This window comes from Conger conger, chromosome 17 (genome assembly GCF_963514075.1).
Source record: "Conger conger chromosome 17, fConCon1.1, whole genome shotgun sequence".
NCBI classification, from domain to species: Eukaryota; Metazoa; Chordata; class Actinopteri; order Anguilliformes; family Congridae; genus Conger; species Conger conger.
In genome coordinates, this window is record NC_083776.1 from 7567483 (window position 1) to 7594604 (window position 27122).

The 27122-nt window shown below is 49.7% G+C and overlaps 3 protein-coding genes and 3 non-coding genes across 6 annotated transcripts; 5 read left to right on the plus strand and 1 right to left on the minus strand.

The window, feature by feature from the left end:
* The first annotated feature begins 1240 nt into the window (after window positions 1-1240).
* On the plus strand, window positions 1241-8685 carry nop58 (NOP58 ribonucleoprotein homolog (yeast)). Its single transcript, XM_061225806.1, has 15 exons — window positions 1241-1430; window positions 2099-2175; window positions 2406-2458; window positions 2736-2860; window positions 3155-3291; window positions 4016-4080; window positions 4901-5035; window positions 5124-5269; window positions 5499-5625; window positions 6048-6211; window positions 6521-6655; window positions 6858-6919; window positions 7293-7441; window positions 7753-7874; window positions 8126-8685. Exons 1-15 carry the CDS (start codon window positions 1386-1388, stop codon window positions 8183-8185), a joined length of 1602 nt encoding a protein of 533 aa, XP_061081790.1. The 5' UTR covers window positions 1241-1385; the 3' UTR covers window positions 8186-8685.
* LOC133117301 (small nucleolar RNA SNORD11B) lies at window positions 5334-5418 on the plus strand. Its single transcript, XR_009706082.1, has one exon. It is a non-coding gene; the product is annotated as a small nucleolar RNA SNORD11B (small nucleolar RNA).
* Window positions 5690-5777, plus strand: LOC133117304 (small nucleolar RNA SNORD11B). Its single transcript, XR_009706085.1, has one exon. It is a non-coding gene; the product is annotated as a small nucleolar RNA SNORD11B (small nucleolar RNA).
* LOC133117303 (small nucleolar RNA SNORD11B) lies at window positions 7030-7114 on the plus strand. The gene has a single exon (XR_009706084.1). It is a non-coding gene; the product is annotated as a small nucleolar RNA SNORD11B (small nucleolar RNA).
* carf (calcium responsive transcription factor) lies at window positions 8656-20271 on the minus strand. Its single transcript, XM_061225796.1, has 15 exons — window positions 19335-20271; window positions 18285-18433; window positions 17941-18102; window positions 16239-16356; window positions 15923-16049; window positions 15485-15566; window positions 14527-14716; window positions 14294-14411; window positions 13868-14011; window positions 13287-13547; window positions 13020-13173; window positions 12549-12618; window positions 12189-12295; window positions 11250-11544; window positions 8656-10715 (listed from the first exon to the last, which is right to left on the minus strand). The coding sequence occupies exons 2-15, from the start codon at window positions 18420-18422 to the stop codon at window positions 10627-10629; spliced, it is 2055 nt and encodes a 684-aa protein (XP_061081780.1). The 5' UTR covers window positions 18423-18433; window positions 19335-20271; the 3' UTR covers window positions 8656-10626.
* On the plus strand, window positions 19377-26824 carry wdr12 (WD repeat domain 12). The gene is made up of 13 exons (XM_061225807.1): window positions 19377-19887; window positions 20196-20290; window positions 20542-20636; window positions 22015-22121; window positions 22232-22347; window positions 22619-22773; window positions 23018-23063; window positions 23162-23247; window positions 23802-23942; window positions 24125-24230; window positions 24770-24902; window positions 25064-25136; window positions 25663-26824. The coding sequence occupies exons 1-13, from the start codon at window positions 19847-19849 to the stop codon at window positions 25738-25740; spliced, it is 1272 nt and encodes a 423-aa protein (XP_061081791.1). The 5' UTR covers window positions 19377-19846; the 3' UTR covers window positions 25741-26824.
* The last annotated feature ends 298 nt before the right edge of the window (window positions 26825-27122 follow it).

The following is a 27122-nucleotide window of genomic DNA, read 5'->3' on the forward strand; positions in this document are numbered from 1 at the left end:
CCATGAGCTCCCAGCCAAATGGCAATTTTCCACCTGGGGCCTTGCAGACATTTTGGGGGGTGGGGGCTCAAATGGACCAGTTTAAACTATACTGATCAATCCATTCCATAATCACACACTATGTTCATAACATGGGACCCGTTTAAATTCTACTGAAACATTCCATGAAGAAACCATAGATTCCATGTAGTAATGCAGTCAAGTCAGTGTTCAGTTGTTTAGACCAATTCAGTTACATTAGATCAGTGGTTTCTTTGAGACTGTTAGGAAGGATGGAATTTAATGGCATTCAAACAGATTATATCTTTCCAGTATGTACACTTTCCAAGTGTGACATGGTTCCTGCTCTACAGCAATTCACACAGACATCAGATATAATTTTGTTACACCGCATATATTTTTCTAATGAGACATACAGGACATGTTTTTGAGCATCACACAGATCGTATTTTAGAAGAAAAAGTATAATATTCAACCCCATACGTGCGCGTGCGCACGCACACACACACACACACACACTTATATATCTGTGCATGGGAATTTCACACGCAACAGTCTCTAGAGTTTGCAGAGAATGGTGAGCGAAAACATCCAAGGGGCAGAAACGTACCTGTTGTGAGGTCAGAGCAAATGTTGCGAATTATATTGCAAATATGCATTGTGCTGTATTAATAAACATGAATAAATAAGCATTAATAAACTTTGGGCGCAAAACTCTTGTCCTTCATATGACTACGAAAAGCAGCTTAAACGGTGAAACGGTCGAATAATGAAGTTGAGTGCAGCATATATCTGTCATTTAACGTTAGAGACGTCATCACAGTGTAATTTCTATTACATCCATTACATTACATTACTTTATTGGCATTTAGCAGCCACTCTTATCCAGAACAATGTACAGCTGATTAGACTAAGCAGGGGACCTAACCTGGAGCAATGCAGGGTTAAGGGCCTTGCTCAAGGGCCCAACGGCTGTGCAGATTGTGGCTACAGGGGATTGAACCAGTGACCTTGCGGGTCCCAGTCATGTACCTTAACCACTACGCTACAGCCCCTCCCATTAATCTTGCTGGAACCTTTCCCTCGTTCTCTCTTCTCTGCTCTTTGCTACGGGTGTCTATGGTTCTTATACACTCTATGGTTGGAGAAGTCCGCCACGAGACTGTAACCACACCCCCAGGAAAAGTGTGGAATGGACCTTCATAAAATGGCGGCTACACGTGTCAGATTTCAGCTAATGCGTCAGGTCAGGAAGCGCGCAGCTGCGCAGATTGAGTGCGACTAAGTGTGCGAGGACCTCGTGGGAGAGAGCAGGAGTATTTGCCCAAGCAGCAGTCTTGGGAAGATTAAGGGCAAATAGAAAGATTAATACTCAATTTTTAAAAATGTTGGTGTTGTTTGAGACCGCAGCCGGCTATGCAATTTTCAAAGTAAGTAGCCAATTAATTAAATGAATTTAAATGAATTGAAAAATGGATGCATGTACTTGTATAGTCAAGTTGGCTGTTAGCTGTATTAGCTAACGTGTAGCTAGTAAGCATTATTGCACGTTTACAGATACGAATGTTGACACTACATTATCACCAAAATTGTATGATTATTCTGTTGGTTTCAGGATTGTAATGTGCCGTTTTCTTTTGCGGACTGATACTGATGGTCGGCTTAATTAGCGGAGTAGACGAGCTCCGGCCTTTGAATGCCGCAGCATGGCACGAACTTAACTTCGCTGAGCACGTTGTTGCATCTTTCTAGCATGCTGTGTACAGGCATTCATTCGAATATTTGACAGTCGCGTGCTATTATTTATTAACCTTTATTTATCCGGGAATGTCCCATTAATTAAATTCTTTCAAGAGACACCCGGCCAAGACAGGCAGCAGCACAAATAATTTCCAACGTTTCATACAAACGGCTAATTTCACAGTCCAATCGTGTGCTAATTTTACGACGCAAAACATTAACTTTTATTGGAAAACCGTTTAAAATAGACATTTTTGATACTGGAATGATTAATAGCTAAACTGTTCGGTAAGCAACAGTGCTTCTAATCCACACTGAATTTAGCCACTCAATCCTCAATCTTCCCCCCACCCCCCAGGTACTGGACGAGCAGAAGATCCAGGAGGTGGACAGCCTGTGGAAGGAGTTCGAGACCCCAGAAAAGGCCAATAAAATGTAAGCGACACCTCTGCCCGTATCGTATCCCCGGTTCTCAGCCCAGGATATCAGTGCTAAAAGCTGCCGTGCCTAGGTCTGTAATGTGTGGGAGCAGCCGGCTAGCTACCACGAAGAAATGTGAACAGAGTGAGCAACTCGCAGTACCCAAATTAATAGCGTCTCGTAAATATCGGTTACTTGTGCTCAATTGTGGTTCTATAAGTGATGTTTGTGTTGTTTTCTTGCAGAGTAAAGCTGAAACATTTTGAGAAGTTTCAGGATACCACAGAAGCATTGGCAGGTACGGTTATGCACCACACCTGGGACTTAAATGGCACTGGCTCAACTCTTAACAGGTTTTCTTCCCCCAATTTTGGGACCATGGTATCGTTTTGTCATGGTGCTCTGGTCTATGATGTATCTCTGTGTCTGACTGAACAGTGAAGTCATTCAGCAGTATTCGTCACTACCACTGAGACCACGCCGGGTTGTTTATTGTATCCCTGCAGTCTAAGCGCGCGTATGCGTGCCGTACGGTTTACCTGTTCTCTGTAGTGACGCGGCTCTAATGTTCACAGCCGCCACGGCGCTGGTGGAGGGCAAGATCGGCAAGACGCTGAAGAAGGTTCTGAAAAAAGTGGTGGCCAAAGAAGCGCACGAGCAGCTGGCCATTACTGACGCCAAGCTGGGCGGAGTCATCAAAGTAGGTGGAGTGCATTCTGGGAAGACTGGAGGTTGTGAACAGTCGGTGATGTGTTCATTTAAAGGTGTTAAAATAGAGGCTGTTTGCTGAGGGGCAAATATGCCAACTCTGCTTGGCTAGTTGCATATATAGTCAAATTGACTACATTTACAACAACTTCAAGGTTTACCAGCCTTTGTGACTGTTTAGCCAATGTGTTTCCCTATTAATCCTGTTGCACTGCTGCAGAAAGTGTTCTTCGGTTGTTGCGCACAGGGTGGTTAGGTGTAACCCGCGCTCTGCTGCCCCCTGCAGGATAAGCTGAACCTGAGCTGTGTGCACAGCCCTGCTGTGGCTGAGCTCATGAGGGGCATCAGGACCCAGATGGAGGGGCTGATCACAGGCCTGCCCCCCAGAGAGATCAGTGCCATGTCCCTTGGGCTGGCACACAGGTGGGGCCCTCTCGTGCGCGCACACACACACACACACACACTGCCCCAAACATACACACACTCAGTACATGCCCTACACACAGAGAATACATATACAGATGCAGAGGCACACAATACACACACACACACACACACAGGCACACAATACATGCAGTACACGCACGCACGCACACACGCACCACACTGCCCTACACACACACATACCACCCAGCACACACACACACACACACACACACACACACACACACACATATACATATACATATACATACACATGCACCACACACACTCACGCACGCACACTCGCGCACGCACGCACTGCCATCCCCAGACGCTGTCTATGATTACACTCTGCTGACCGATGCCTCATGAGGATTTCCTACCAGCATTCGTCACTACCACTGAGACAGCAACTCTGATTGGCTCTGCATTCGTTACTACCACTGAAACAGCACATCTGATTGGCTAGTAGAGTAACATGGGGGACAGTAGCCTGGTCTACTTAGCAGTGAGTTATCCACTACTTCTGTCTGGATGATCTTTATGCATTTCATCAAAAGGAACTGATGCTATTAGTCCAGTGAAATAAAATTAAAATGAACATTTCTCTTGTATGTATCTCAAGGTTTTATGCAGAGATGTATAACCTGTGTAATAGTTGGGCAGGTTGAGTTTCTCCGTTGATGTGAAGGTTTGACTTGTTTATCCTCTGTCCTGTACCCAGCCTCTCTCGATACAAGCTCAAGTTCAGCCCTGACAAAGTGGACACCATGATCGTGCAGGCCATCTGTAAGTTCCTCTGAGCTGTGGACGGAGAGCCTAGCCCAGCCCAGCGCTACTTCGCTCCACGCCCTGCGGGCCGCAGTGTCTGCAGGCATTCGCTTCAACCGTGCGCTACCTGATTTCACTACTTTGCTTATCTTCACCAAGCAGGTCCATATAATGAGTGAAATCAGGCACACGGTAGGAGCAAATATCAGCAGACACTGCGGCCCGCAGGACGTGGTGTTGAGCAGCCCTGCGCTAGAGGCTACGTGCTCTTGGTTCAGTGTCTGATGTTTTGGTAATAGTCTCTGGACTTGTGGCTTAGTGATTTCTTAAACACAAGTTATTAAAATAGTGTGTGTGTGGGGGCGGGGGGTTACTAACACTGTGTGCTGGATGTTAAAGAATGGCTGTTGTAAATGTAAGAGGCTGTTGTATAGAGTGTAAGAATTGTGTATCAAGAGGCTGTTGTGTAGAGAGGCTGTTGTATAGTGTGTAAGAGTTGCGTGTTGTGTGCTGGATGTTGTGTAGAGTGTAAGAGTTGTGTGCTGGATGTTGTGTAGAGTGTAAGAGTTGTGTGCTGGATGTTGTGTAGAGTGTAAGAGTTGTGTGCTGGATGTTGTGTAGAGTGTAAGAGTTGTGTATTGAGAGGCTGTTGTGTAGCGAGAGGCTGTTGTGTAGAGTGTAAGAGTTGTGTAGAGAGAGGCTGTTGTGTAGTGTAAAAGTTGTGTTGTGTGCTGGATGTTGTGTAGAGTGTAGCGAGAGGCTGTTGTGTAGAGTGTAAGAGTTGTGTGTTGTGTGCTGGATGTTGTGCAGAATGTAAGAGTTGTGCTGTCTGCTGCAGCTTTGCTGGATGACCTGGACAAGGAGCTGAATAACTACATCATGCGCTGCAGAGAGTGGTACGGCTGGCACTTCCCCGAGCTCGGCAAGATCATCACCGACAACCTGGCGTACTGCAAGAGTGTGCGCAAGCTCGGTACGCCCAAACGCCTCCGTGCGCGTCTGCGTCTGCTCACCGTGTCTGGAGCGGTCCAATTAACGTCCAGTTAACAATCACCGTGCAGGAGACCGAACCAACGTGGCGACCTCCGACCTGTCGGAGCTCCTGCCCGAGGAGGTGGAGGCGGAGGTGAAACTGGCGGCGGAGATCTCCATGGGAACGGAGGTGTCGGAACAGGACATCGGCAACATCATGCACCTGTGCGACCAGGTGAGCCGGGGGGGGGGCGGGAGCCGATGACCCATGGTGCCCTGGGGCAGCCCGAGATGGCGGGTGACAGTGGTGATGATGATGACAATGCGTCTCCTCCCTGAACACAGGATGTGGGTTCATAAGTCACTACCTCATCTGAACTGGCTCCGCATCTCAGTCCCTTAAAGCCGCTCGTTAGCAGCCTCTCCCACTGAGGCACGCCTGACCCTGTATCGCCCCCCTCCAGGTGATCGAGATCACAGAGTACCGCAGCCAGCTGTACGATTACCTGAAGAACCGCATGATGGCCATCGCCCCCAACCTGACTGTGATGGTGGGGGAGCTGGTGGGGGCACGGCTCATCTCTCACGCAGGTGAGTGTGTGCGTGTATGCGTGTGCACGCTGGTGTGTGTGTGTGTGCGCGTGTGTGTCAGGGTTACAAGCGGTGATGATGATGATGACATTCTGTCACAGCCCTGAAATCTACATGTGGGTCTTTCAGTCACTACCTCATCTGAGCTTGTGAAGTGTTTACCACCTAAAACTCTTAACCCCTTTCAGTCCCGAGTCCAATACAAAGTGGCTCCTCCCAACTCCTCCCAACTCCCAACGGGTTTTGAGTTGAGAATTTAGTCAGGGGCTGAAAGCAATAGTATAGCGGTCATTTTGATTGGTTGAAAAGGTATAAGGTGGAGACCGAGCCAAGTTTAATGTGTGTTTGTGTGTCTCTCTCTGTGTGTGTGTGTGTGTGTGTGTGTGTGTGTGTGTGTGTGTGTGTCTCTCTCTTGCTCGCAGGCTCACTGCTGAACCTGGCCAAGCACCCTGCCTCCACCGTGCAGATCCTGGGCGCGGAGAAGGCCCTGTTTCGAGCCTTGAAGACGCGGAGGGACACCCCCAAATACGGGCTCATTTACCACGCCTCCCTGGTGGGACAGACCACAGCCAAGAACAAGGGCAAGGTGCGGAACATCGCCTCGCCGCAGAGCCAAAATGGCCGCCGCCGTCAGTGGCCTCCTGATCTCACACACTGCGTTGCATTATTCCCCTCAGACGAGGGCTGTGTGACCTTTGACCTTAATAGACCCACTGGAATGGTCTACTTTTGCCATGACCTTGACCGCTGAGGGCTTGAGAACGAAGAGCAGTGGGAGTCAGTCTAAATTGAAAACCGAAGCTAAATCGGTACTCGTGGCAGTAACTGACTGGAGCGTGAGCGTGTGAGCGTGCTCCTGACCTGCGCGCTTCTCTCTCTCTCTCTCTCCTCTCAGATCTCCAGGATGCTGGCGGCGAAGGCGGCGTTGGCGATCCGCTACGACGCGCTGGCGGAGGACGCGACCGCCGAGATGGGCGTGGAGAACCGGGCCAAGCTGGAGGCCCGGCTGCGGCACTTGGAGGAGAAGGGGGTGAGCGCCGAAAACCACGAAACAAAATGGATGACCTTTCACTCAACCGCACATTTTATAGTGTTATTATTCCCAGCACCACTTGGGAATCTGAATTAACCGAATTAAAACTGGCTTCGCTTGCCGACCGGAGTTATTAGGCAGTAGTGTCGGTGCTCTCTTTTTCCCCCGCTGACCTGAGGAACACTTCCTGCTTTAACAGATCCGCCGCATCAGCGGAACGGGCAAAGCCACGGCCAGAGCCGACAAGTACCAGCACAAGAGGTGAGCTCCCCGCCACGGCGCCGGTGACACCCCGCTCCTGAGGCATGCTGGGAGGGGAGGGGGGGGTGCGGGAAGGGGACTGCAGTGCTGGGGCAGCCTGAGATGGCAGGTGACAGTGGTGATGATGATGACAATGCGTCTCCTCCCTGAACACAGGATGTGGGTTCATAAGTCACTACCTCATCTGAACTGGCTCTGCATCTCTGTACTGACCAAGGGGCAGTAGGAGTGTTTCGGGTGATTTGAGCAGGGCAATGATTTGAGCAGGGCGTGGTGGAGGCTGGATTGGACTCCGGCTTGCTGATGCAGTGATTTCAGCAGGGTGTGGTCGTGTGCGTAACGCTCCCCGTCTCCCCCCCCCCCCCCCCCCCAGTGACGTGCGCGTGTACGACCCCTCTGGCGACTCCACGCTGCCCTCCGGCTCCAAGAAGAGGAAGTTCGAGGAGTTGGAGGCCGAGGAGCCGGAGGTGCAGCCCGCGGAAACCAAAACCAAGAAGCCGAAGAAGGAGGCGGCCGCAGCAGGTGAGCTCCTCAAGTCCAGAGCACAGGAGAGCTCCTCCTCACGCCCTCTTCACAGAGGAGAGCGCGGGGGTCCTGGGCTCTGCTTTACTTTCAGTTGGCAGCCATTTTAGGCCTGGGAAATAATCAGTGCAGACTCAAGGCAATCAACGACACCACACACACACACCCCACACACGTACGCACACACACACCCCACACACGTACGCACGCACACACCCCACACACACGTCTAGGGTCTCATGGCCAGGGCGCCTGGTCTACAGTGGTCACATTCGCTGTTCTGTTCTGACGTTCCTCTCTCTCTCCCCCAGAACCTGAGGCGGTAGAGGAAGAGGTGGAGGAGCCTCCGAAGAAGAAGAAGAAAAAGAAAGAGAAGAAGCAGGAGGCGGAGCCTGTGGAGGAGGCGGAGCCTATGGAGGAAGTCGCAGAGGAGGTGAGCAACGGAGGGGTCTGGGAGTCAGAGGTCAGCTTTGGGGAGCCGGTGAAAAGTATAGCGGCCTATCAGTGGCACTAATTACTCGGGAGAAAAGAGAACCAGGACTGGATGTGGATTAGAGGGCCGGATTTGAATGGTCCCGACTGCATGGCGATTCCGATCAGCAGCGTTTTTGCTAGCAGGGGGTTCGGGGGCGTGGTACAGGGAGATTTCTGCAGATAAATTAAACCACACCATCTTTATTTCAGACCACAGAAAAGAAGAAGAAGAAGAAGAAAAAGAAGGTGAAGGAGGAAGAGGAGGACTGAGGAGGATTTGATTTGTTTTTAGTTTTGTTTGGATTATTATTTTTTTGCACGTCTTCTCTCCCTGAATGGCAGAATCGCACACGATCCCTGGGGACGCTCCAGCGCTTTCTCCCCCAGCTCAGTTTGTCACCCACACTGAGGCCAGTGACCAATCCACTGATTTAAGGATGCTTTTCTCAAACGTATATTTTCTCTGAACTTAATAAAAAAAGAAATGACGTTTAAAAAAAAAAAAAAAAAAAGATGCACATTGCCACTCATCATGTCGGATCTATTATTTCTTATTTTTCCTTTGTAATATAGCCGCTTGAGTGATGTGTCATGAGCGTCAGAGAAGTTTCCAGAAAGATGTGTAAGGTGATCCTGATGTACACCTGATAGTCCTGTATTTTTTTTTTTTTTCTTTCTATGTTTCAAAGGAATGTTTGTATATTACAAACATCAAATGTTAATTCCACATTAGCCGTATGTCTCTTGCTGCATTAAAGGCCTTTATTTTACACCTGAATTTCATCTGAATCATTTCATTCTCAACAGATACATTCTGTACTTGGCAGTTTGCTTTTAAATATGGTTGCTATGACAGCATTTATAACGCAAGTAGCACGCAGCTGAAATGAGTAATGTGTAATATGAGACTCATTATTGACTTTGTGCATGACTCAAACTGACCTCATTAAAACTAAGGAAGACTGCCCCACACACTAGATAATTATCCAAACTGAATGCGTGCAATCTTCCTTGGTCAGTTTAAATCTGCTACATGTCTACATGTGTAGGGTTTATCAGGCCAGGACTGAAATGTAAAGTGTTTGAGGAGCTGGCATTTTTGCCATAAAGATGCCTCAACATGGCTGCCAGCTTGCAGTGAACAGAATTGAGAAAAGGTTGAGTGGTAGCGTTGTGATTAATGGGGTAGTGTACATTTTAATTATGTCCTGTAGTGTGCAACACCCAGCCATAGAATTGCAGAATTATTAAAAACCGATGATCTTGGTTTTAAGATGAGTAGATTTAGGATGCATTATAACATTAATCATTCAGTCACAATCTCCATCATTTTTATACACAGCATACAATATATACATGGTTTCTTCCAGTGTTAAAGCCTTGAAGTTCATTTTGTTCAGTTCATTAAGTGCTATAAAACTTGCTAAGCCATTGGCTGACACTGTTAATGCAGCGAACATCCGTAAATACACAAAACAGTGAAACTGACCCTGAGAAATTCTGCTCTTCCAAGAACGTTTCAGAGGAAAGTCTAACTTGAGCCTGGGAGAGGGCCGCCTGTGCTTTTGTATGTTTTATACTTTTATGAAGTTTACGCCATGTTTTTATTCAGCAGAATTTGCATATTATTTGCGCTAACCGTATGCTAATGTATCAGGGCCCTGTGTCACCAAGCAGGATTACGGGAGTTACCTGGATAACTGCGCTGAGTAAAACCTGGAACTCTTCCCAAATCTGGAACATGGACTTATGTAAAAAGAGCTGTTCTGGGTTTTACTCAAATCTGGAACACGGATTGAAGTAAAAAGAGCTGTTCTGGGTTTTACTCAAATTTGGAACACGGACTGAAGTAAAAAGAGCTGTTCTGGGTTTTACTCAAATCTGGAACATGGACTGAAGTAAAAAGAGCTGTTCTGGGTTTTACTCAAATCTGGAACACGGACTGAAGTAAAAAGAGCTGTTCTGGGTTTTACTCAAATCTGGAACATGGATTTATGTAAAAAGAGCTGTTCTGGGTTTTACTCAAATCTGGAACACGGACTGAAGTAAAAAGCTGTTCTGGGTTTTACTCAAATCTGGAACATGGACTTAAGTAACGAGCTGTTCTGGGTTTTCCCGTATTCTTGATGTGTGAAATCTGACAGGAGTGATTCGAGAGACACAATGAAAAATGCAGCATTTTCAAGAAGTAAGGAACTGGAGGTCCGTTTGGCGGCTGTGCGTTTGAGAGCGGAACCGCTGTCCCGCGGACATCGCACGGCGGCTAAACCGGTTCCCTCCTTTTCATTACGCAAAACCACCTGAACCACTCCTCCACTGGTGCAGAGAGGGGAGCAGAGGTCACGCATCCCATTAAACGCTCCCGCAAGAGAGCGATCCCCGTCTGGATCACACGGTGGGTCTTAGGCTCCAGTCCCTGATCGTGGAGGTGAGGAGTTTCACACCCCTTCTGTAACGTAATTCGCCGTTCAGACTCGATGGCTAAAATGTCACTGCAGCGCACCGTCACTGGGTTAAAAACTCAGCGCAGAAACGGGAGAAGTGTGCCGCACAGACTGCGTTTCCCAGTGTTCCATCCGACACACACACCTGACCCAGCTGAAGTCCTTTCCTGTCAGTCCTCAGTCCTCTCACACAGGCGCTGTTCTGTGGCTCCTCCCAGGGGCGGGGCCTCGAGGTGAGGGCGGGGCCGCAGGACCCCACTTCCTGTCTCAGTTCTGGGGAGACTGCAGGGGCTCCATCCTGCTGTCCTTTGCCTTCACCTCCTCTGATTGGTCCTCAGGAATGCTGACCCCTGACCCTGAGGGAGAAACAGTCACGAGAGGCTCAAATACAGGGCTGCGGCTCTTTCGGTGACTGACATTCACCCAGAAACCCGTTAGCTTCTGGGGCACTGGAGGTATTGCAGTTTATTAAGCCTCTGGTGAAATTATACTATTTTATTTTACAGTACTTTAAAAATGTATTCACACCACAGACGATACATATAAGATCAGATATCAGATTATTTCAATTCAGGTTTAGGTACCAGGTGCACATGCTCACAGTCCAACATGGCTGCCTCTGTGACCTGGCTGCATGTGCCCTTGGGCAGCTCCCGTAGGGATCCATGGAGCTGGAAGCGGAATCTGATCCAGGGGGGGTCCGATTTCACCCCAAAAGGGCCGGTGTGTGCAGGCTTCTGTTTTAGCCCGGTGCTACAGATTTACCAATCGTGGTCCTCAGGTAAGACCCGGGTCAGTAGGATCAGGTGTCTTCGCGCTGGATTAATCAGCCTGCACCCACACCGGCCCCGATTCGGATAAGACTGGACCCTCTGTGTTCACCCTCTTACCTGCAGCGACGGGTTCCACGATCTGCACCGGGATGGCCTGTCCATCATCCAGCAGGATCTGGTGGACTCCTCCCTCTCCGGCCCCGCCCCCGAGCGTGGACACGCTGACCAGCAGAGGGGCGTGGCCGGACAGGGACATGCCTTCTCCCAGGGGGGCGGCGGCTTGCAGGAACTGGGCGGGGCTGAGCAGCAGGGGCTGAGAGGGGGCGGGGCCAGAGGTATCCTGGGGCGGGGCCAGGTCTTGAGGGGGCGTCGGCCTCTCTACGCTGCACAGCGCAGGCTGGAACTGGACGCCCTGTCAGAGACCACAGCCATGGCAACCAGGACCGCAGCCATGGCAACCAGGACCATAACCATAGAAATCAGGACCATAACCATGTTGCTTAGAGACTGTCTGTTGACTGACTTTTTGCCTTGTTTTCATCATGCACATTTAATAGTAATTGATATGTAGAAAACATTAGATCTGCCAAACATAAATGAATACATACAGTCCCCTCCAAAAGTATTGGAACAGCAAGGTCAATTCCTTTGTTTTTGCCTAACACTGAAGACAATTGAGTTTTGGAACATGTGACTGACAGGTGTTTCGTGTTGCCCACGGTGGTGGTGGAGATTACAATTTGCAATAGAAGTACAGATGAACCACAAAAGTTCTAGAACAAACTTTAATGGACTGATGAGACCAAGATTATGCAGAAATGGGATTGGGAGGAACTTCATCATGATCGTAAGACAATGACAAAACAAAGACACTGGCAACACAATGAAGGGCTTCATTATAGAGAAAAAGTGCAAGGTTTCAGACTGGCCAAGTCAATCAGAGGTGTGCAGACGCTGCAGTCGAGGTGTGGGGGTCAGGGGTCAGGGCTGCAGTCGGGGTGTGGGGGGGTCAGGGGTCAGGGCTGCAGACGCTGCAGTCAACTGCGCAGGACTCACGTGTAGCTGCGCAAAGATCTTGGGCTGCAGGGCGGTGAGGGAGCTGAAGAGCTGCATGGCCTCATGGGATAGCGTGTCCTCCAGAACCTCGCCCCTGTTGGGGGGCACTGGGACACGGGGGGCGGGACAATTAGGAGTGACTGTGACATTGCTTGTGTGTGTGTGTGTGTGTGTGTGTGTGAGTGTGTGGGTGTGTGTGTGTGTGCATGCGTATGTGTGATTGTGTGGGTGTGTGTGTGTGTGTGCGCGTGCGTATGTGTGATTGTGTGGGTGTGTGTGTGTGCGTATGTGTGAGTGTGTGGGTGTGTGAGTGTGTGTGTTTGGGTGTGTGTGTGTGAGACGGGCAGAAGCAGGTTTTACCTTCTATAGTTGCAGGTGCCAACGTCAAGGTCACAGTCTCAGAGAAGGAGCTCTCGCTGCCTACAGCCCACTGCGGGGAAAACAGAGCGGCCATGTTAGGGCGAGGGAGGCCACGTTAAGAGTGAGAGCGGCCATTTTAGAGTGAGAGCGGCCATTTTAGAGTGAGAGCGGCCGTGCTCATCAGCAGTCACTCCTAGGTTTTTGTTGTAATACTATTAGCCGGTTTTGAACAGAAACATTATTTGTAGTTTCTTTCATCCTACTTAGTTACAAGTGTCATGTTAAAATTATGAATACTGCTGTTATTATGGGCTGGCATATATTAATGTAAAGATTACATCGCAGATTTAGAAATTTCCTGCATTTAAAAGACACAACATTCCACAACTGCTCTCATATTTGGGAGCCCGGTCAGGAGCCCCTCTGGCTCTGATGATTGGTTAGCACGGTTTCAGCAGTCACGCCCCTCGCCTGCGTGTCCGTGGAGTCGACCCCGGGGCCCGGCGGAAGCTTCTTCTGCGCCTCGTGGATGTGGTTCTTGATGTCGTTGACGGTCGGGAAGTAGCACAGGTTGTGCCTCTCGGGCACCTTGTCCGATTTGAAGAGCTCGCGCTCGACGAACTTCCTGCAGGGTGACAGGAACAGGACAGGAAGCGTGTCACCCAGACTCCCGCCCGCTGCCAGCCAATGGGAGGCCATGGTGATGATGACACGCGCAGGGGCTGACCAATCACTTACCTGAGCTGTTTACGGACGGAGTACACCTGCCGGTGTCCCTGGGCCACCAGCTCCACGATCTTCTCCGCCACACAGGGGTGCAGACGGGACGGCACGAAGCTCCCATCGTCCCCCGCCCCACCCTCTCCCGCCTCCTCCTCTTCCTCCTCATCCTCCTCCTCCTCCTTGGGCAGGAGCAGCTGGGCGGGTAGGGAGGGGAGCACAGGAGGGTCCACGCTGTGGTACAGATGGGCCTTCTGTGTGGGCAGCTGCACATAGTACCTGAGAGGGTAAAGAACAGTTATAAAACACACACACACACACACGCACAGGCACACACACACTCAGGCACACGCACGCATGATCGTGTCTAGATGGGATATTGGAGATTGAGGAAATAGTAGTCTAAGCCGATAGGTACAGAACATTAGCAGAAATGGAATGAAGGGTATTCCTGGCTCTAGCCGTACCTCAGCACCCCCCCTGCGCCCCACATGCCTGGCTCTAGCCGTACCTCAGCACCCCCCCTGCGCCCCACAGGCCTGACTCTAGCCGTACCTCAGCACCCCCCCTGCGCCCCACAGGCCTGGATCTAGCCGTACCTCAGCACCCCCCCTGCGTCCCACAGGCTCTTCTTCAGGTTGAAGAAGGCCTTCTCCTGCTCCTGCCGCACCAGCTTCTTATCCACGGCCGGGTCTGTGGGCACTCTGTACTCCGGAAACTTCCGCACCTTCTTAATGTAGATCCTGCAGGGGGAGAGAGAACCGCGGGGGAATGCTGAACGTGTGCAGGTCAATCTGGACCACCTGATGCTTCCAGCTCCACCCAGCAGCCTCCGTATGGAGAGGAGTATGACACCGGCCAGTGTGTGTGTGTGTGTGTGTGTGCATGTGCGTGCGTGCGTGTGTATGTGTGTCTTTGTGTGCATGTGTGTGTGTGTGTGTGCGCATGTGTGTGTGTCTGTGTGTGTGCGTGTGTGTGTGCATGTGTGTGTGTGTGTCTGTGTGTGTGTGTGTGTGTGTGTGTACCTGGCGGGGCAGGTGGCCTTGTACAGGGCGCTGGAACTCTCCTGCTCTGGGCTCTTTTTGGGCTGGGAGCCCTTCCGCCGCGGACCAAACTGGCACTCCATCACGATCGCCCTGCTGCCTGAGAGAGAGAGAGAGAGAGAGAGAGAGTGAGGGAGAGACAGAGGATCTTTAGATCAGGGGCGGGGCCGGGACCGGGGCGGGGCTTACCCGTGCTGTTAAGGGGCGGGGCTTACCTGCATTGACGAATGGGATCCCGTCGTAGGGCACGTACTGCGACTTCCACATGAGGCGCGTGGCGGCTTTGGCGGGAGAGGGAGACTGGCGTGTGCCGAACACGCTGTGCGTGTGCTGCTTGTGCAGCATAAGCACCGCCTCCAGCTCCGCCTCATTGGTGCAGAAGCCGCGGTACGAGTCGCCAATCTTCTGCTCCCAGAGAAAACACAGAGACAGAGTTCACCAGCATAACAACCAGCATTATCTCACCTCATTATCACACCTCTCATTATCACACCTCTCATTATCTCACCTCTCATTATCACACCTCATTATCCCACCTCATTATCCCACCTCATTATCTCACCTCATTATCTCACCTCATTATCTCACCTCATTATCACACCTCATTATCCCACCTCTCATTATCTCACCTCTCATTATCACACCTCATTATCCCACCTCATTATCCCACCTCATTATCTCACCTCATTATCACTCCTCATTATCTCACCTCATTATCCCACCTCATTATCACACCTCTCATTATCACACCTCTCATTATCTCACCTCTCATTATCTCACCTCATTATCACACCTCATTATCCCACCTCATTATCTCACCTCATTATCACACCTCTCATTATCTCACCTCTCATTCTCACACCTCATTATCTCACCTCATTATCACACCTCATTATCCCACCTCATTATCACAGCTCATTATCTCACCTCATTATCTCACCTCATTATCTCACCTCATTATCACACCTCATTATCACACCATGGCTCCCCTCACAGAGTGTCTGCAGTGTAGCGTAATGTAATCTCACACCACTCTGGGTAAGAGTGTCTGCAGTGTAGCGTAATGTAATCTCACTGACTGTGAGAATGGGTCCATGCAAAGTCAGATACGGTAGCACACACACTTGTGCGACGTGTGTTGTGTATATGTGTGTATTCCGGCGTTGTGCAGACCTCACAGTTGTGCAGCAGGTGAGCCCAGCTGGGTGTGTTCGGGGGGAGGGGCTTCAGGGGCACAGCAAAGCCATCAGGAGAACTACAGGAGACAGGAAACCATGGCAACATGACTGGAGGAAACCATGGCAACATGACTGGAGGAAACCATGGCAACCTGGCTGTAGGTAACCATGGCAACATGACTGGAGGAAACCATGGTGACGTGACTGCAGGAAGCTGGGTAAGATTGAGGTTCCCTGCTGTAGAGGATACGGTACAGGACATGTATGGTTTATAAGTTTGTCTGCATGGGCTCTGCTGGGCTGAGCCATAAGGTAATGTGTAAGGGTAATACGTAATGGGTAATGATAATGTGTAATGGTAATGGCAATGTGTAATGGTACTGGGTAATGGTACTGTTAATGTGTAATGGTCAGGTACAGAGTGTGGACCTACCTTTGGAGCAGGGCCTTGGATTGAGTGACAGGCGGTGAGGTCAGCGCAGTGGGTCCGCTGGTGGGGTCTGTGATGGCCGTCAGAGTGATGGTCTGAGCATGCTCAGTGCACTTCTCCACACAGGACCCTTTAAACACACAAGGGAGGGGACACTGGTGCATGCTGGGAGAGCCTCCAAAGGGAGAGAGACGGAAAGAGAGACGGAATAGCCATATGAATGGAGAGGGAGAAAGGATGGATGGATGGAGAGGGAGAAAGGCTAGATGGATGGATGACGGCAGAAAGAGGATGAAAATCAGCCTGCTCTGATTGGTACCTGCCGTCTCCGCGATGTCCATGAGCTGGCCCTGTGGCAGCAGCACCTGCGTACCCCCGAAGTGGCCGGAGGGCACGACGTAGAGCTGGCCTCCCTCCGCCTGCCCCGTCACGATCACCTGGGGGAGGGACACCCAGGTCACCAACGCCCGCAGACTAACACCCAACCCCACACAGATCCAGTCAAATTCATTCAATCACCCGACTAATCCAGGGCTCTCAGCGATTCGCCATGCAGAATATTCAGGCTCAGATTTCCTGTCATCCGTCCGACGTCCGAGCTCAGATGGAACAAAAACCAGAAACGGCACTGGCAGCACTCCCGGACGAAATGGGGAATGGTTAGCATTTATATAGCACATTTATCTAAAGCGCTGTACAATTGACGCTTCTCATTCACCCATTCACACACGCACTCACACACCGATGGCGATTGGCTGCCATGCAAGGCACCGACCAGCTCGTTTGGGAGTTAGGTGTCTTGCTCAGGGACACTTCCGGCACAACCAACTGGCAACTCTCTGACTGCCAGACTGACTGCTCTTACCTACCGAGCCAATGTTACCCGACCAGAGTTGCCTACACCTGCCCTAATCAATGCAAAGGAGCTTGAAGATCTTGGACTGGAGCAGTTCTCGGCATGATGATTACTTTGGAGAGTTAAAGTTGTGTTCACACATCATTAATCCAGCCGGCTCGACTCCTGCCTGTGTATAATGTAGTGTGTGTTTATAATGTAGTGTGTGTGTGTGTATAATGTAGCGTGTGTATAATGTAGTGTGTGTGTATAATGTAGCGTGTGTGTATAACGTAGTGTGTGTGTGTATAATGTAGCGTGTGTGTATAATGTAGTGTATGTGTGTATAATGTAGCGTGTATAATGTAGTGTGTGTATAATGTAGTGTGTGTGTGTATAATGTAGCGTGTGTAATGTAGCGTGTGTATAATGTAGCGTGTATAATGTAGTGTGTGTATAATGTAGTGTGTGTGTATAATGTAGCGTGTGTGTATAATGTAGCGTGTATAATGTAGCGTGTGTAATGAAGTGTGTGTGTATAATGTAGCGTGTGTAATGAAGTGTGTGTATAATGTAGCGTGTGTAATGTAGTGTGTGTCTATAATGTAGCGTGTGTAATGTAGCATGTGTGTATAATGTAGCGTGTGTAATGTAGCGTGTGTGTATAATGTAGCGTGTGTAATGTAGTGTGTGTCTATAATGTAGCGTGTGTAATGTAGCATGTGTGTATAATGTAGTGTGTGCATAATGTAGTGTGTGTATAATGTAGCGTGTATAATGTAGTGTGTGTATAATGTAGTGTGTGTGTGTATAATGTAGCGTGTGTAATGTAGCGTGTGTATAATGTTGCGTGTGTAATGAAGTGTGTGTATAATGTAGCGTGTGTGTATAATGTAGCGTGTGTAATGTAGCGTGTGTGTATAATGTAGTGGGTGTAATGTAGCATGTGTGTATAATGTAGCGTGTGTAATGCAGCGTGTGTATAATGTAGCGTGTGTAGTGAAGTGTGTGTATAATGTAGCGTGTGTGTATAATGTAGCGTGTGTAATGTAGCGTGTGTGTATAATGTAGTGGGTGTAATGTAGCATGTGTGTATAATGTAGCGTGTGTAATGTAGCGTGTGTGTATAATGTAGCGTGTGTAATGAAGTGTGTGTGTAATGTAGTGTGCGGCTGAAGTCTCTCACCATGCGCTCATACTGCAGAGGCTGCCCGTTCTGGTCGAAGATGATGAACTCCTCGGCCTGGTTCTGGCTGTCGGGCCGCGGGGGGTTCTGGGAATTTTCTGCAATGGCCGACGGCTCCTGAGACTCCCGCTTTACCTCGGGTGGAACACTCCCACCTGGCACCTGGAACAGCACACAGCTCAGGTGCAATCTGGGCCTCTACCTGACGCTCACATCTCTACTCACTGGCCATAGCAGGCATATAACCCACAGTATAACTTTGGGGTTAAATAGTTGTATAGTTCGTATATATATATCGTATTGTGCAGGTTTTCAACAGTCGGGTGTGTTTTGGGCATCGTCACCTGCTGTGCTCCACCCTCGAGGACACAGGCCTGTGTGACTGCAGGGCCGATGTGCAGGGCCGATGCGCTGGTTTCTGATTTCAGGGCGTCTTGGTCCTTCTCCTCCACACTCTCCACATCCCTCACCTGTGCTTCCATGGCCTGCACACCTAACCAACACACACACCCAACACACACAGCTGTGTCAGTCGGGCAGGGACACAAAAGGAGGTGGGAATTTCAAAAGGAGCTTCCCTTTTGAACCTGGAGAGCTGGTATGAAGTGTAAATAACTGTGAGCATGTGGGCACGCCTCTCTGTGAACTCAGGGGTGGGGCAACTAAACAAGAGCTTTCTGTTTTTCTTCGTATGGATTAACTTTTTAAATCTGTTTTCAGTGGACATGCTGCTGTCAGTTTGGGAAGTAATTCACAGATCCCATTCAACTGATTAGGATGATTGTAACATAATATGAACGCGAATGCAGTTTCAAAACCCTAGCAGCCTATTCGCTAAATAAATAAACATACATTAAACTGAAATATGAAACCCGCGAGTTCAGGTTATTTATAGGACGCTTCAAAATACAGGTAATCAAAAACAGGTTACTAGCTAATACGGCAATGTGAAAAGATTTAATATGTATGTGTGTGTGTGTGTGTGTGTGTGGGTGGGGGGGTATTGATAATCAAATTATCAAACAGGAGATCGTAAAACTCTTGAAGATTACATTTCCTAGTGTTACTCGGGTCACAAACAGCTACTTATTATATTAAGTATCTATCTGCCTGTTAGCTAGCTGGCTAATGCCATATAACTTAGTCAACATGATTCAAATCAAAACAAAGAGACGCCTTTATCGTGTAGACAACAAAATAGGCACATTCGTGGGAACGCCATGTTGGACTGTACAGTAATAAAGACAAACGATCTCGGGGAAAATAACAAAAATACAGTCTTTCTGCAAATTTATCTCTCGTAGATCCTGTCTCTTTAAACCGCTTCCAATGTGGTGTGCGGGAGTGGAAACAAACAGAGGAAGGGCTGAAAATTCAAAACGAGTCTACTCAACCTCGTCTTCACCCGAACTCCACTTGCTCTCTTCCACCATGGAGGCACAACGCGAAACCTGGTGACGAGAGCTTTTTGACACTCTGAGACCACCGTTACTCAGACAGAAATATGAAATATCAAATTATTTCGTTTTGGCTCGAAATTAGCCACAAAGCGCACAACATTCAATCAATTGAAATGAAAAGCAATGCATTCGCTGCTTAAAACAGATTCAACGAGAGAAGATGCACTCTAAAACAAATTAGAATGCCTTTGAACAGGCATTATTAGTCGATAATTCAATCTGCTCAATTTATCGGCGATTGACCCGAAAACCTGTTCACTTCACGCACGCTGACCCACATGGTTTACGTTAGCAAGCTAACATTCCATAGCAAGCGAACGCAGAAGCACTGTGTTCTGTTTCTCACGAGCTAGTTGACTAGCTTAGCTAGCTAACTGTAAAGCGTAACTAATTACGCACATGCACCAAAATCGGGCTGAGCTTCTATTTTAAACCACGATTCGAGAATGTCACAGCTACAAGCGAGATTCTTCACGGAAAACAAAAAGTAAGTATTTCTGCCCATTTAAAGTTAGCTGGCTATTCACAACTAGTTGTCTGAACCATTAACCTCATGATAAGATTAATTAATGGAACGTTAACCATGTTTCGAGAAATGCGTAACGTAGCTAATAGCTACACGGTGAGTTGAATTAAGATTATTTGGCTGAGTTATATGCTTGTGTGACATCAACATTCAGCTGGACAACTATACATCACTGGTCCATTCTTTGCCGTTGGTCAACATCGTAACGTTTAGCCAGTAAGATGGTCAGCGATTGTTTTCAGATGGAGTGCGTTGAATTGTGTTTACAGATATGCAATAGACGATGTCCCATTCTCCATCCCGGCTGCGTCCGAGGTGGAAGATCTCAGCAATGTCATCAACAAACTGCTGCAAGCAAAGAATGGTAGGAAAAAAAATGTTTTTCACGATTATTGTAATCTGTACAACTTCTGCATTACTACTGTGTAACTTGTGTAACGTTACTGTTGCCTTTCATACAATATCTGGCTTTGGTCGAGGTTTCTTAACGTTCATGACGAGTACAATCTTTAAAATAATCAGAAATAACCTGACCATCACATGCCGATCACGTATCCATGACTTCCCTGCGTTGTGACAGCAGTGGGCTTAACTCTGCCCTTCGCTGCGTTTCAGGGGCGCACCGTGCCGTGGACTTCGACTTCCTGGTCAGAGGACAGTTCCTCCGCACCTCACTGGTCAACCACATGGAATCGGAGGGGATTTCGACAGTATGTAGTTAAAACTGAGCGAGCGTTGCCCAAGCCCTGTGGGGAATGCCATGGCCTCTCCGTTTAAAGTAAAATGGGGGCAGGCTGTGCCTGTGGGACTGACTGTTGACCGGGGCGATATGCTCGACTCGACTCTCATGGGACAAGCCCCAGCACTCACTCCAGACCCGACCAGCACACTGACCCGACCAGCACACTGACCTGACCAGCACACTCGACCAGCACACTGACCCGACCAGCACACTCGACCAGCACACTGACCCGACCAGCAACCCGACCAGCACACTGACCCGACCAGCACACTCGACCAGCACACTGACCCGACCAGTACACTGACCCGACCAGTACACTGACCCGACCAGCACACTGACCTGACCAGCACACTCGACCAGCACACTGACCCGACCAGCACACTGACCTGACCAGCACACTCGACCAGCACACTGACCCGACCAGCACACTCGACCAGCACACTGACCCGACCAGCACACTGACCCGACCAGCAACCCGACCAGCACACTGACCCGACCAGCACACTCGACCAGCACACTGACCCGACCAGTACACTGACCCGACCAGTACACTGACCCGACCAGCACACTGACCTGACCAGCACACTCGACCAGCACACTGACCCGACCAGCACACTGACCCGACCAGCAACCCGACCAGCACACTCAACCAGCACACTGACCCGACCAGCACACTCGACCAGCACACTGACCCGACCAGTACATTGACCCGACCAGCACCCACAGTGGATAAGCTGACAAGTTCTTCCCCCCTTAGTTGTCTTAACTGCTTGCTGGACAGTGATAGTGCTCACTATTTCTTCATGATGGTTTTACTGGGCCAAAGAGAAATATTACTGGGGCCTGTGCCACAGAAAACATGGGTCTGGCATCGCCCCTGACCTTGAGCAATCTTGGTCTTCAAGTGCCTGTGTCTCACCCTGTGCGTGCGTGCGTGTGTGTGTGTGTGTGCACGTGTCTGTGTGTGTTTTCGCGTCTGTGTGTGTGCCTGTGTGTCTGTGTGCGCCCGTGTGCCTCTGTGTGTGCCTGTGTGTGTGTGTGTGTGTGTGTGTGCGCCCGTGTGTGTGTGTGTCTGTGTGTGTATGTGTATGTGTGTGCCCGTGCGTGTATGTGTATGTGTGTGCCCGTGCCCGTGTGTGTGTGCGTGCGTGCGTGTGTGTGCCCATGCCTGTGTGTGCGTGTGCGCGCGTGTGTGTGCGCCCGTGTGTGTGTGTGTGTGCCCGTGTGTGTGTGTGTGTGTGTGTGCCCGTGCCCGTGTGTGTATGTGTGTGTGTGCCCGTGCCCGTGTGTGTATGTGTGTGCCCGTGTGTGTGTGTGTGTGTGTGTGCCCGTGTGTGTGTGCTCAGGAAGAGGTGGTGGAGATGGAGTACGTGGAGAGGTTCAGCGCCCCGCAGCCAGAGGAGTGTGTGATGCACGATGACTGGATCAGTGCGGTGGACGCAGACGCAGAGTGGTGAGTGTCTTCATCAGCTCCTCATTCACCTGCAGCCAGAGCTGATGATCCCTGGGCCAAGTGTCTGATTAAACGGACGATGGCTGTAATGTATCGGCGGGTTTTTGCAGGATCTTGACGGGCTCCTACGATAAAACGGCACGGATCTGGTCTCTCCAGGGAAAGCCAATGATGACGGTGGCAGGGCACACGGATGTGGTCAAAGACGTGGCCTGGGTCAAGAGAGGTGAGTGACCCTCCTGCAACGTGTGTGTGTGTGTGTGTGTGTGAGTGTTGGGCTCTCCTGCAGACGGGCTGAGTGTGTGTGTGTGTGTGTGTGTGTGTGTGTGTGTGTGTGTGTGTGTGTGTGTGTGTGTGTGTGTGTGTATGTGTTCATGCAGACAGACTGAGTGTGAGTGTGTGTGTTCATGCAGACAGGTTGAGTGTGTGTGTGAGAGTGTGTGTTGGGCTCTCCTGCAGACAGGCTGAGTGTGTGTGTGTGTGTGTGTGTTCTGCAGATGGGCTCAGCTCTCTCCTGCTCACTGCGTCGGTGGATCAGACGGCTCTGCTCTGGGAGTGGGACTCTGAAAAGAACACCCTGAAGGCTCGGCACTGTTGCCGTGGACACGCCGGGAGCGTGGATACGGTCGCCGTGGACCCCACCCAGACCAAGGTAAAGGCAGTAAAGGCCAACAGGTCGTCATGGAGACATCTGAGATTCCAGCCTTACTGGTGGAAGTGCAGCAGGCACTAATGAGTCCAGCAGTGCATCCCATCGTTATGAGAAACAAAGCAGCATTCAGTGGACTGCTGATTTAACCTTGTCATGACCTCTTTACACAAAGCCAAGCTTGAGAGAACTTGCTTACTTAGCTTAACATTTTTTCTCTATTTACTTTTCTCTGTTTACCTTACAGTTCTGCAGTGGTTCTTGGGATACGATGCTTAAAATATGGTCTGCAGGTATTGTTTGTAATCTTTTTAATTTGTTGCATCTTGTCTGCAAAAATAATGTATAATATTAGTAATAGCACATATGAACCTGAGCGTGTCTCTGACAGTTCCCACCGAGGAAGAGGATGAGGTGGAAGAGCAGCCCAACAGGCCGAGGAAGAAGCAGAAAACTGAGCAGATGGGCCTGACCCGGGTGAGCCTGCTCTCCGACTGAAACCTGGTCACTTCACCACCTGAATTCTGACCCAGTGCGGGACAGGTACAGGAGACCTGACCCAGTGCGGTTCAGGAGACCTGACCCAGTGCGGTTCAGGAGACCTGACCCAGTGCGGTTCAGGAGATGCCATATCTCTCACTGGCAGTCCCGAGTGGCTGATGGGGAGCTTATGGAGAACTTGGCCACCCCAAGGCCACCCCAAGGCCTCCCTAAGGCCTCCCTAAGGCCCCCCTAAGGCCCCCCTAAGGCCCCCCTAAGGCCTCCCTAAGGCCTCCCTAAGGCCACCTTACGTGGATAGAAGTGACAATGGGCCTCATTCCTGCAGATGGGTTTCAGCATGGACTCAAACCATGTGACATCCTGAATATAGGACCTGGTCCACTCACAGTGAGGTGCCCATGAGCTCAGCTATTGACTGACCTGTGAACGGTCGGTGGTTTTCAGCTCATAGGCTCATCTACCCTGAGCGTGCCAACGTCCGACTCATGTGTGACTCTGTTCCGTTCTCACCAAATCCCACCTCTCTTCAGACGCCCCTCATGACCCTGTCCGGACACTCCGAGGCCGTTTCATCCCTGCTCTGGACCGACAACGAGGAAGTGTGCAGTGCATCGTGGGATCACACCATGAGGCTGTGGGACGCAGAGACCGGGGCCGTGAAGTCCACGCTGGTGGGTGAAGCTCTGTCAGTCTGTATGTGCGGAGGAGAGTGATGTCTGTGTGTGTGGAGGAGAGTGATGTCTGTGTGTGGAGGAGAGTGATGTCTGTGTGTGTGGAGGAGAGTGATGTCTGTGTGTGCGGAGGAGAGTGATGTCTATGTGTGGAGGAGAGTGATGTCTGTATTCTTCGGCAGACGGGCAGTAAGGTGTTCAACTGCGTGTCGTACTCTCGGCTGTGCCGACGCCTGGCTACAGGAAGCACTGACCGGCACGTCAGACTCTGGGATCCCCGCTCGAAAGGTGAGCCAAACCTCACCGTGAGATGACTGGGTAACGTTAGTGACCTCACTGCAAAGCCACTGGGTAACGTTAGCGTATAGACCTCACTGTAAAGCAACTGGGCAACGTTAGCGCACAGACCTCACTGCAAAGCGACTGGGCAACGTTAGCGCATAGACTTCACTGCAAAGCGACTGGGCAACGTTAGCGCATAGACCTCACTGCAAAGCAACTGGGCAATGTTAGCGCATAGACCTCACTGCAAAATGACTGGGTAACGTTAGCGCACAGACCTCACTGCAAAGCGACCGGATAACGTTAGTGCACAGACCTCACTGCAACGCGACTGGGCAACGTTAGCGCACAGACCTCACTGCAAAGCCACTGGGCAACGTTAGCGCACAGACCTCACTGCAAAGCTACTGGGCAACGTTAGCGCACAGACCTCACTGCAAAGCTACTGGGCAACGTTAGCGCACAGACCTCACTGCAAAGCTACTGGGCAAAGTTAGCGCACAGACCCACTCACACCTGACCTTCCCGTGTTCCCCCGGCTGCAGACGGGTCGCTGGTCCTGCTGTCGCTCACCTCGCACGTGGGCTGGGTGACGGCGGTGCGCTGGGCCCCGTCCCACGAGCACCAGCTGGTCTCCGGGTCGCTGGACTGCATGGTGAAGCTGTGGGACACCAGGAGGTGCGTGAGCCCCCGTTCACCCTGAACACACGGTGTGTGTGTGTCCCAACACGCGTCCTTTCCTCCACTCGAGGGGGGAGGAGGATTCTGGGACACGCTTAGTGACATCATCTCTCTTTTTGAGTTGTTATGGTTGACGTTGTGGTGTGTGTGTCCTGCAGCTGCAAGGCTCCCCTGTATGACCTGGCGGCCCATGAAGACAAGGTGCTCTGTGTGGACTGGACGGATAGTGAGGTAAGATAGCCGTGTGTGTGGGAGTGCGAGGCAGTGGAGTGTGTGTGTGGAAGTGTGAGGCTGTGGAGTGTGTGTGTGTGTGTGTGTGTATGCGAGAGATGGTGGAGTGTGTGCGCATGTGTGTATGTGTGCGTGAGGCAGTGGAGTGTGTGAGTGAGGCGGTGGAGTGTGTGTGTGTGAGGGTGGAGTGTGTGTGAGGGTGGAGAGTGTGTTAGATGGTGGAGTGTGTGTGTGAGGGGGTGGAGAGTGTGTGAGATGGTTGAGTGTGTGTGAGGGGGTGGAGTGTGTGTGTGAGGGGGTGGAGAGTGTGTGTGAGACGGTGGAGTGTGTGTGTGTGTGTGTGTGTGTGTGTGTATGAGTGTGTGTGTGTGTGTGTGTGTGTGTGTGTGAGATGGTGGAGTGTGTGTGTGAGACGGTGGAGAGTGTGTGTGTGTGTGTGTGTGTGTGTGTGTGTGTGTGTGTGTGTGTGTGTGTGTGTGTGTGTGTGTGTGAGGTAGGCTTCCTCTGACTCTCCCTCTCTGTGCAGCTGCTGTTGAGTGGAGGTGCAGACAACAAGCTGTACACCTACAGGTACTCAGGCTGTGTGTCTGACGCTGGAGCATAGCCTACCCACTGCAGGACCAGATCACCACAGCAACACGACAATCGCCATTACACCATGCAACATTAAACCTGCAAACCGCAACTTTCGGGTATTCTGACAGTTGACAAACATGTTTGTTGTGAAATGAACTAGTTTTTAAAATTCATTTTGAAACACTTGGAGTGCAGTATTTTTTGTGTGATAGCTCTGTATCCCCCCTGTGCCCTGCTAGCATGGTGGAGTAAAAGAGGTTTCAGAAAAAAATAAATATTGATTTGCAGAGTTATCATGGGACTGAACAAAAGTGTCTCCCCTACATTCTGTCAAGCATAACTGCTTTTGAACTGTTTTTTGGGATAATTGCTGTAAAATGTCCATAATTGTTGATAAGTAGTTCTGTGGTTTGTACCGAGCTGAACTTAACCGTGTATGAACCTGTTCTGCATATAAGAACAGGATTTGCTTGAGGAATTAAGCCAGTGTGAATGTCAATAGCTGTCAAGGATTGATGTATGATAGGAGTGGTTTGATTTCAAAAGGATCACTGAAGCTTGCATAAATTGGGCGTCTGCCCTTGTTCTTAATTTCTGTTAGATTTCACTTGAATGAACTTACAGCCTTTTTCTGCTGTCAAGAAGCGTTTATGGTTTGATATTTTATGCAGCCTATAATATAATGGTTTCAGAAATGATGGTGCAGTTTAGGGTCTTACCATTCGTAAAATGCCATTTGCAAGCTGAATTATGAATTAGTATTCAATATTTATCCTTAGAAGCCGTTCTTGTTGGCCAGTCCCGACTCTTTCTGTTTTTATTGAGACTGAAGTGGAGCACTGGACTGTTTATTTCTGTTATTGATATAAATGATGTGAACAGCTTGAGGTCACAATATGTAATAGAAATGGTCGACGATTGCATCCCTTATTCCGACATGTCCAACAATCAGAAAACATCCTTCACAACCACGCAACCTTTATTCACTATCAACCCAAAACGGGCAAGTTTTGTGAGGACGTTCATCTGTTAAGTGTGTGTGTGTTGTACATAATTCATTTTTATTGTACTGTAGGTACTTTGTCTTACTGATTAAAAGGTGTTGAACCTGCCTTTACCCTTCTGTTAATGAAATGGTTCGCTACTTTAATATATTTTGACAAAAAATGGATAATTTGTATCCTATGTTAAAATAATATATGCTCACTGAGCACTTTATTAGGTACAGCTACTTATTTGTGTGATTATCTAATCAGCCATTCGTGTGGCAGCAGTGCAATGCAAAGTCATATAGATACAGGTCAGGAGCTTCAGTTAATGTTCACATCAACCATCAGAATGGGGAAAAAATGTGATGCAAGTGACATTGATCGTGTAATGATTGTTGGTGGTTTGAGTATCTCAGAAACT

Coding starts and splice junctions, on each gene's coding strand:
- wdr12 (XM_061225807.1), top strand. CDS start 19,847: ATGTCACAGCTACAAGCGAGATTCTTCACGGAAAACAAAAA. Junction 20,291..20,541: donor ACTGCTGCAAGCAAAGAATG/GTAGGAAAAAAA, acceptor GCTGCGTTTCAG/GGGCGCACCGTGCCGTGGAC. Junction 24,903..25,063: donor AAGCTGTGGGACACCAGGAG/GTGCGTGAGCCC, acceptor TGTGTCCTGCAG/CTGCAAGGCTCCCCTGTATG.
- nop58 (XM_061225806.1), top strand. CDS start 1,386: ATGTTGGTGTTGTTTGAGACCGCAGCCGGCTATGCAATTTTCAAA. Junction 1,431..2,098: donor CCGGCTATGCAATTTTCAAA/GTAAGTAGCCAA, acceptor CCCACCCCCCAG/GTACTGGACGAGCAGAAGAT. Junction 6,656..6,857: donor GGCACTTGGAGGAGAAGGGG/GTGAGCGCCGAA, acceptor CTGCTTTAACAG/ATCCGCCGCATCAGCGGAAC.
- carf (XM_061225796.1), bottom strand. CDS start 18,422: ATGGAAGCACAGGTGAGGGATGTGGAGAGTGTGGAGGAGAAGGACCAA. Junction 16,357..17,940: donor CTCTGCAGTATGAGCGCATG/GTGAGAGACTTC, acceptor TCCCTCCCCCAG/GTGATCGTGACGGGGCAGGC. Junction 12,296..12,548: donor GGCACCTGCAACTATAGAAG/GTAAAACCTGCT, acceptor CCCGTGTCCCAG/TGCCCCCCAACAGGGGCGAG.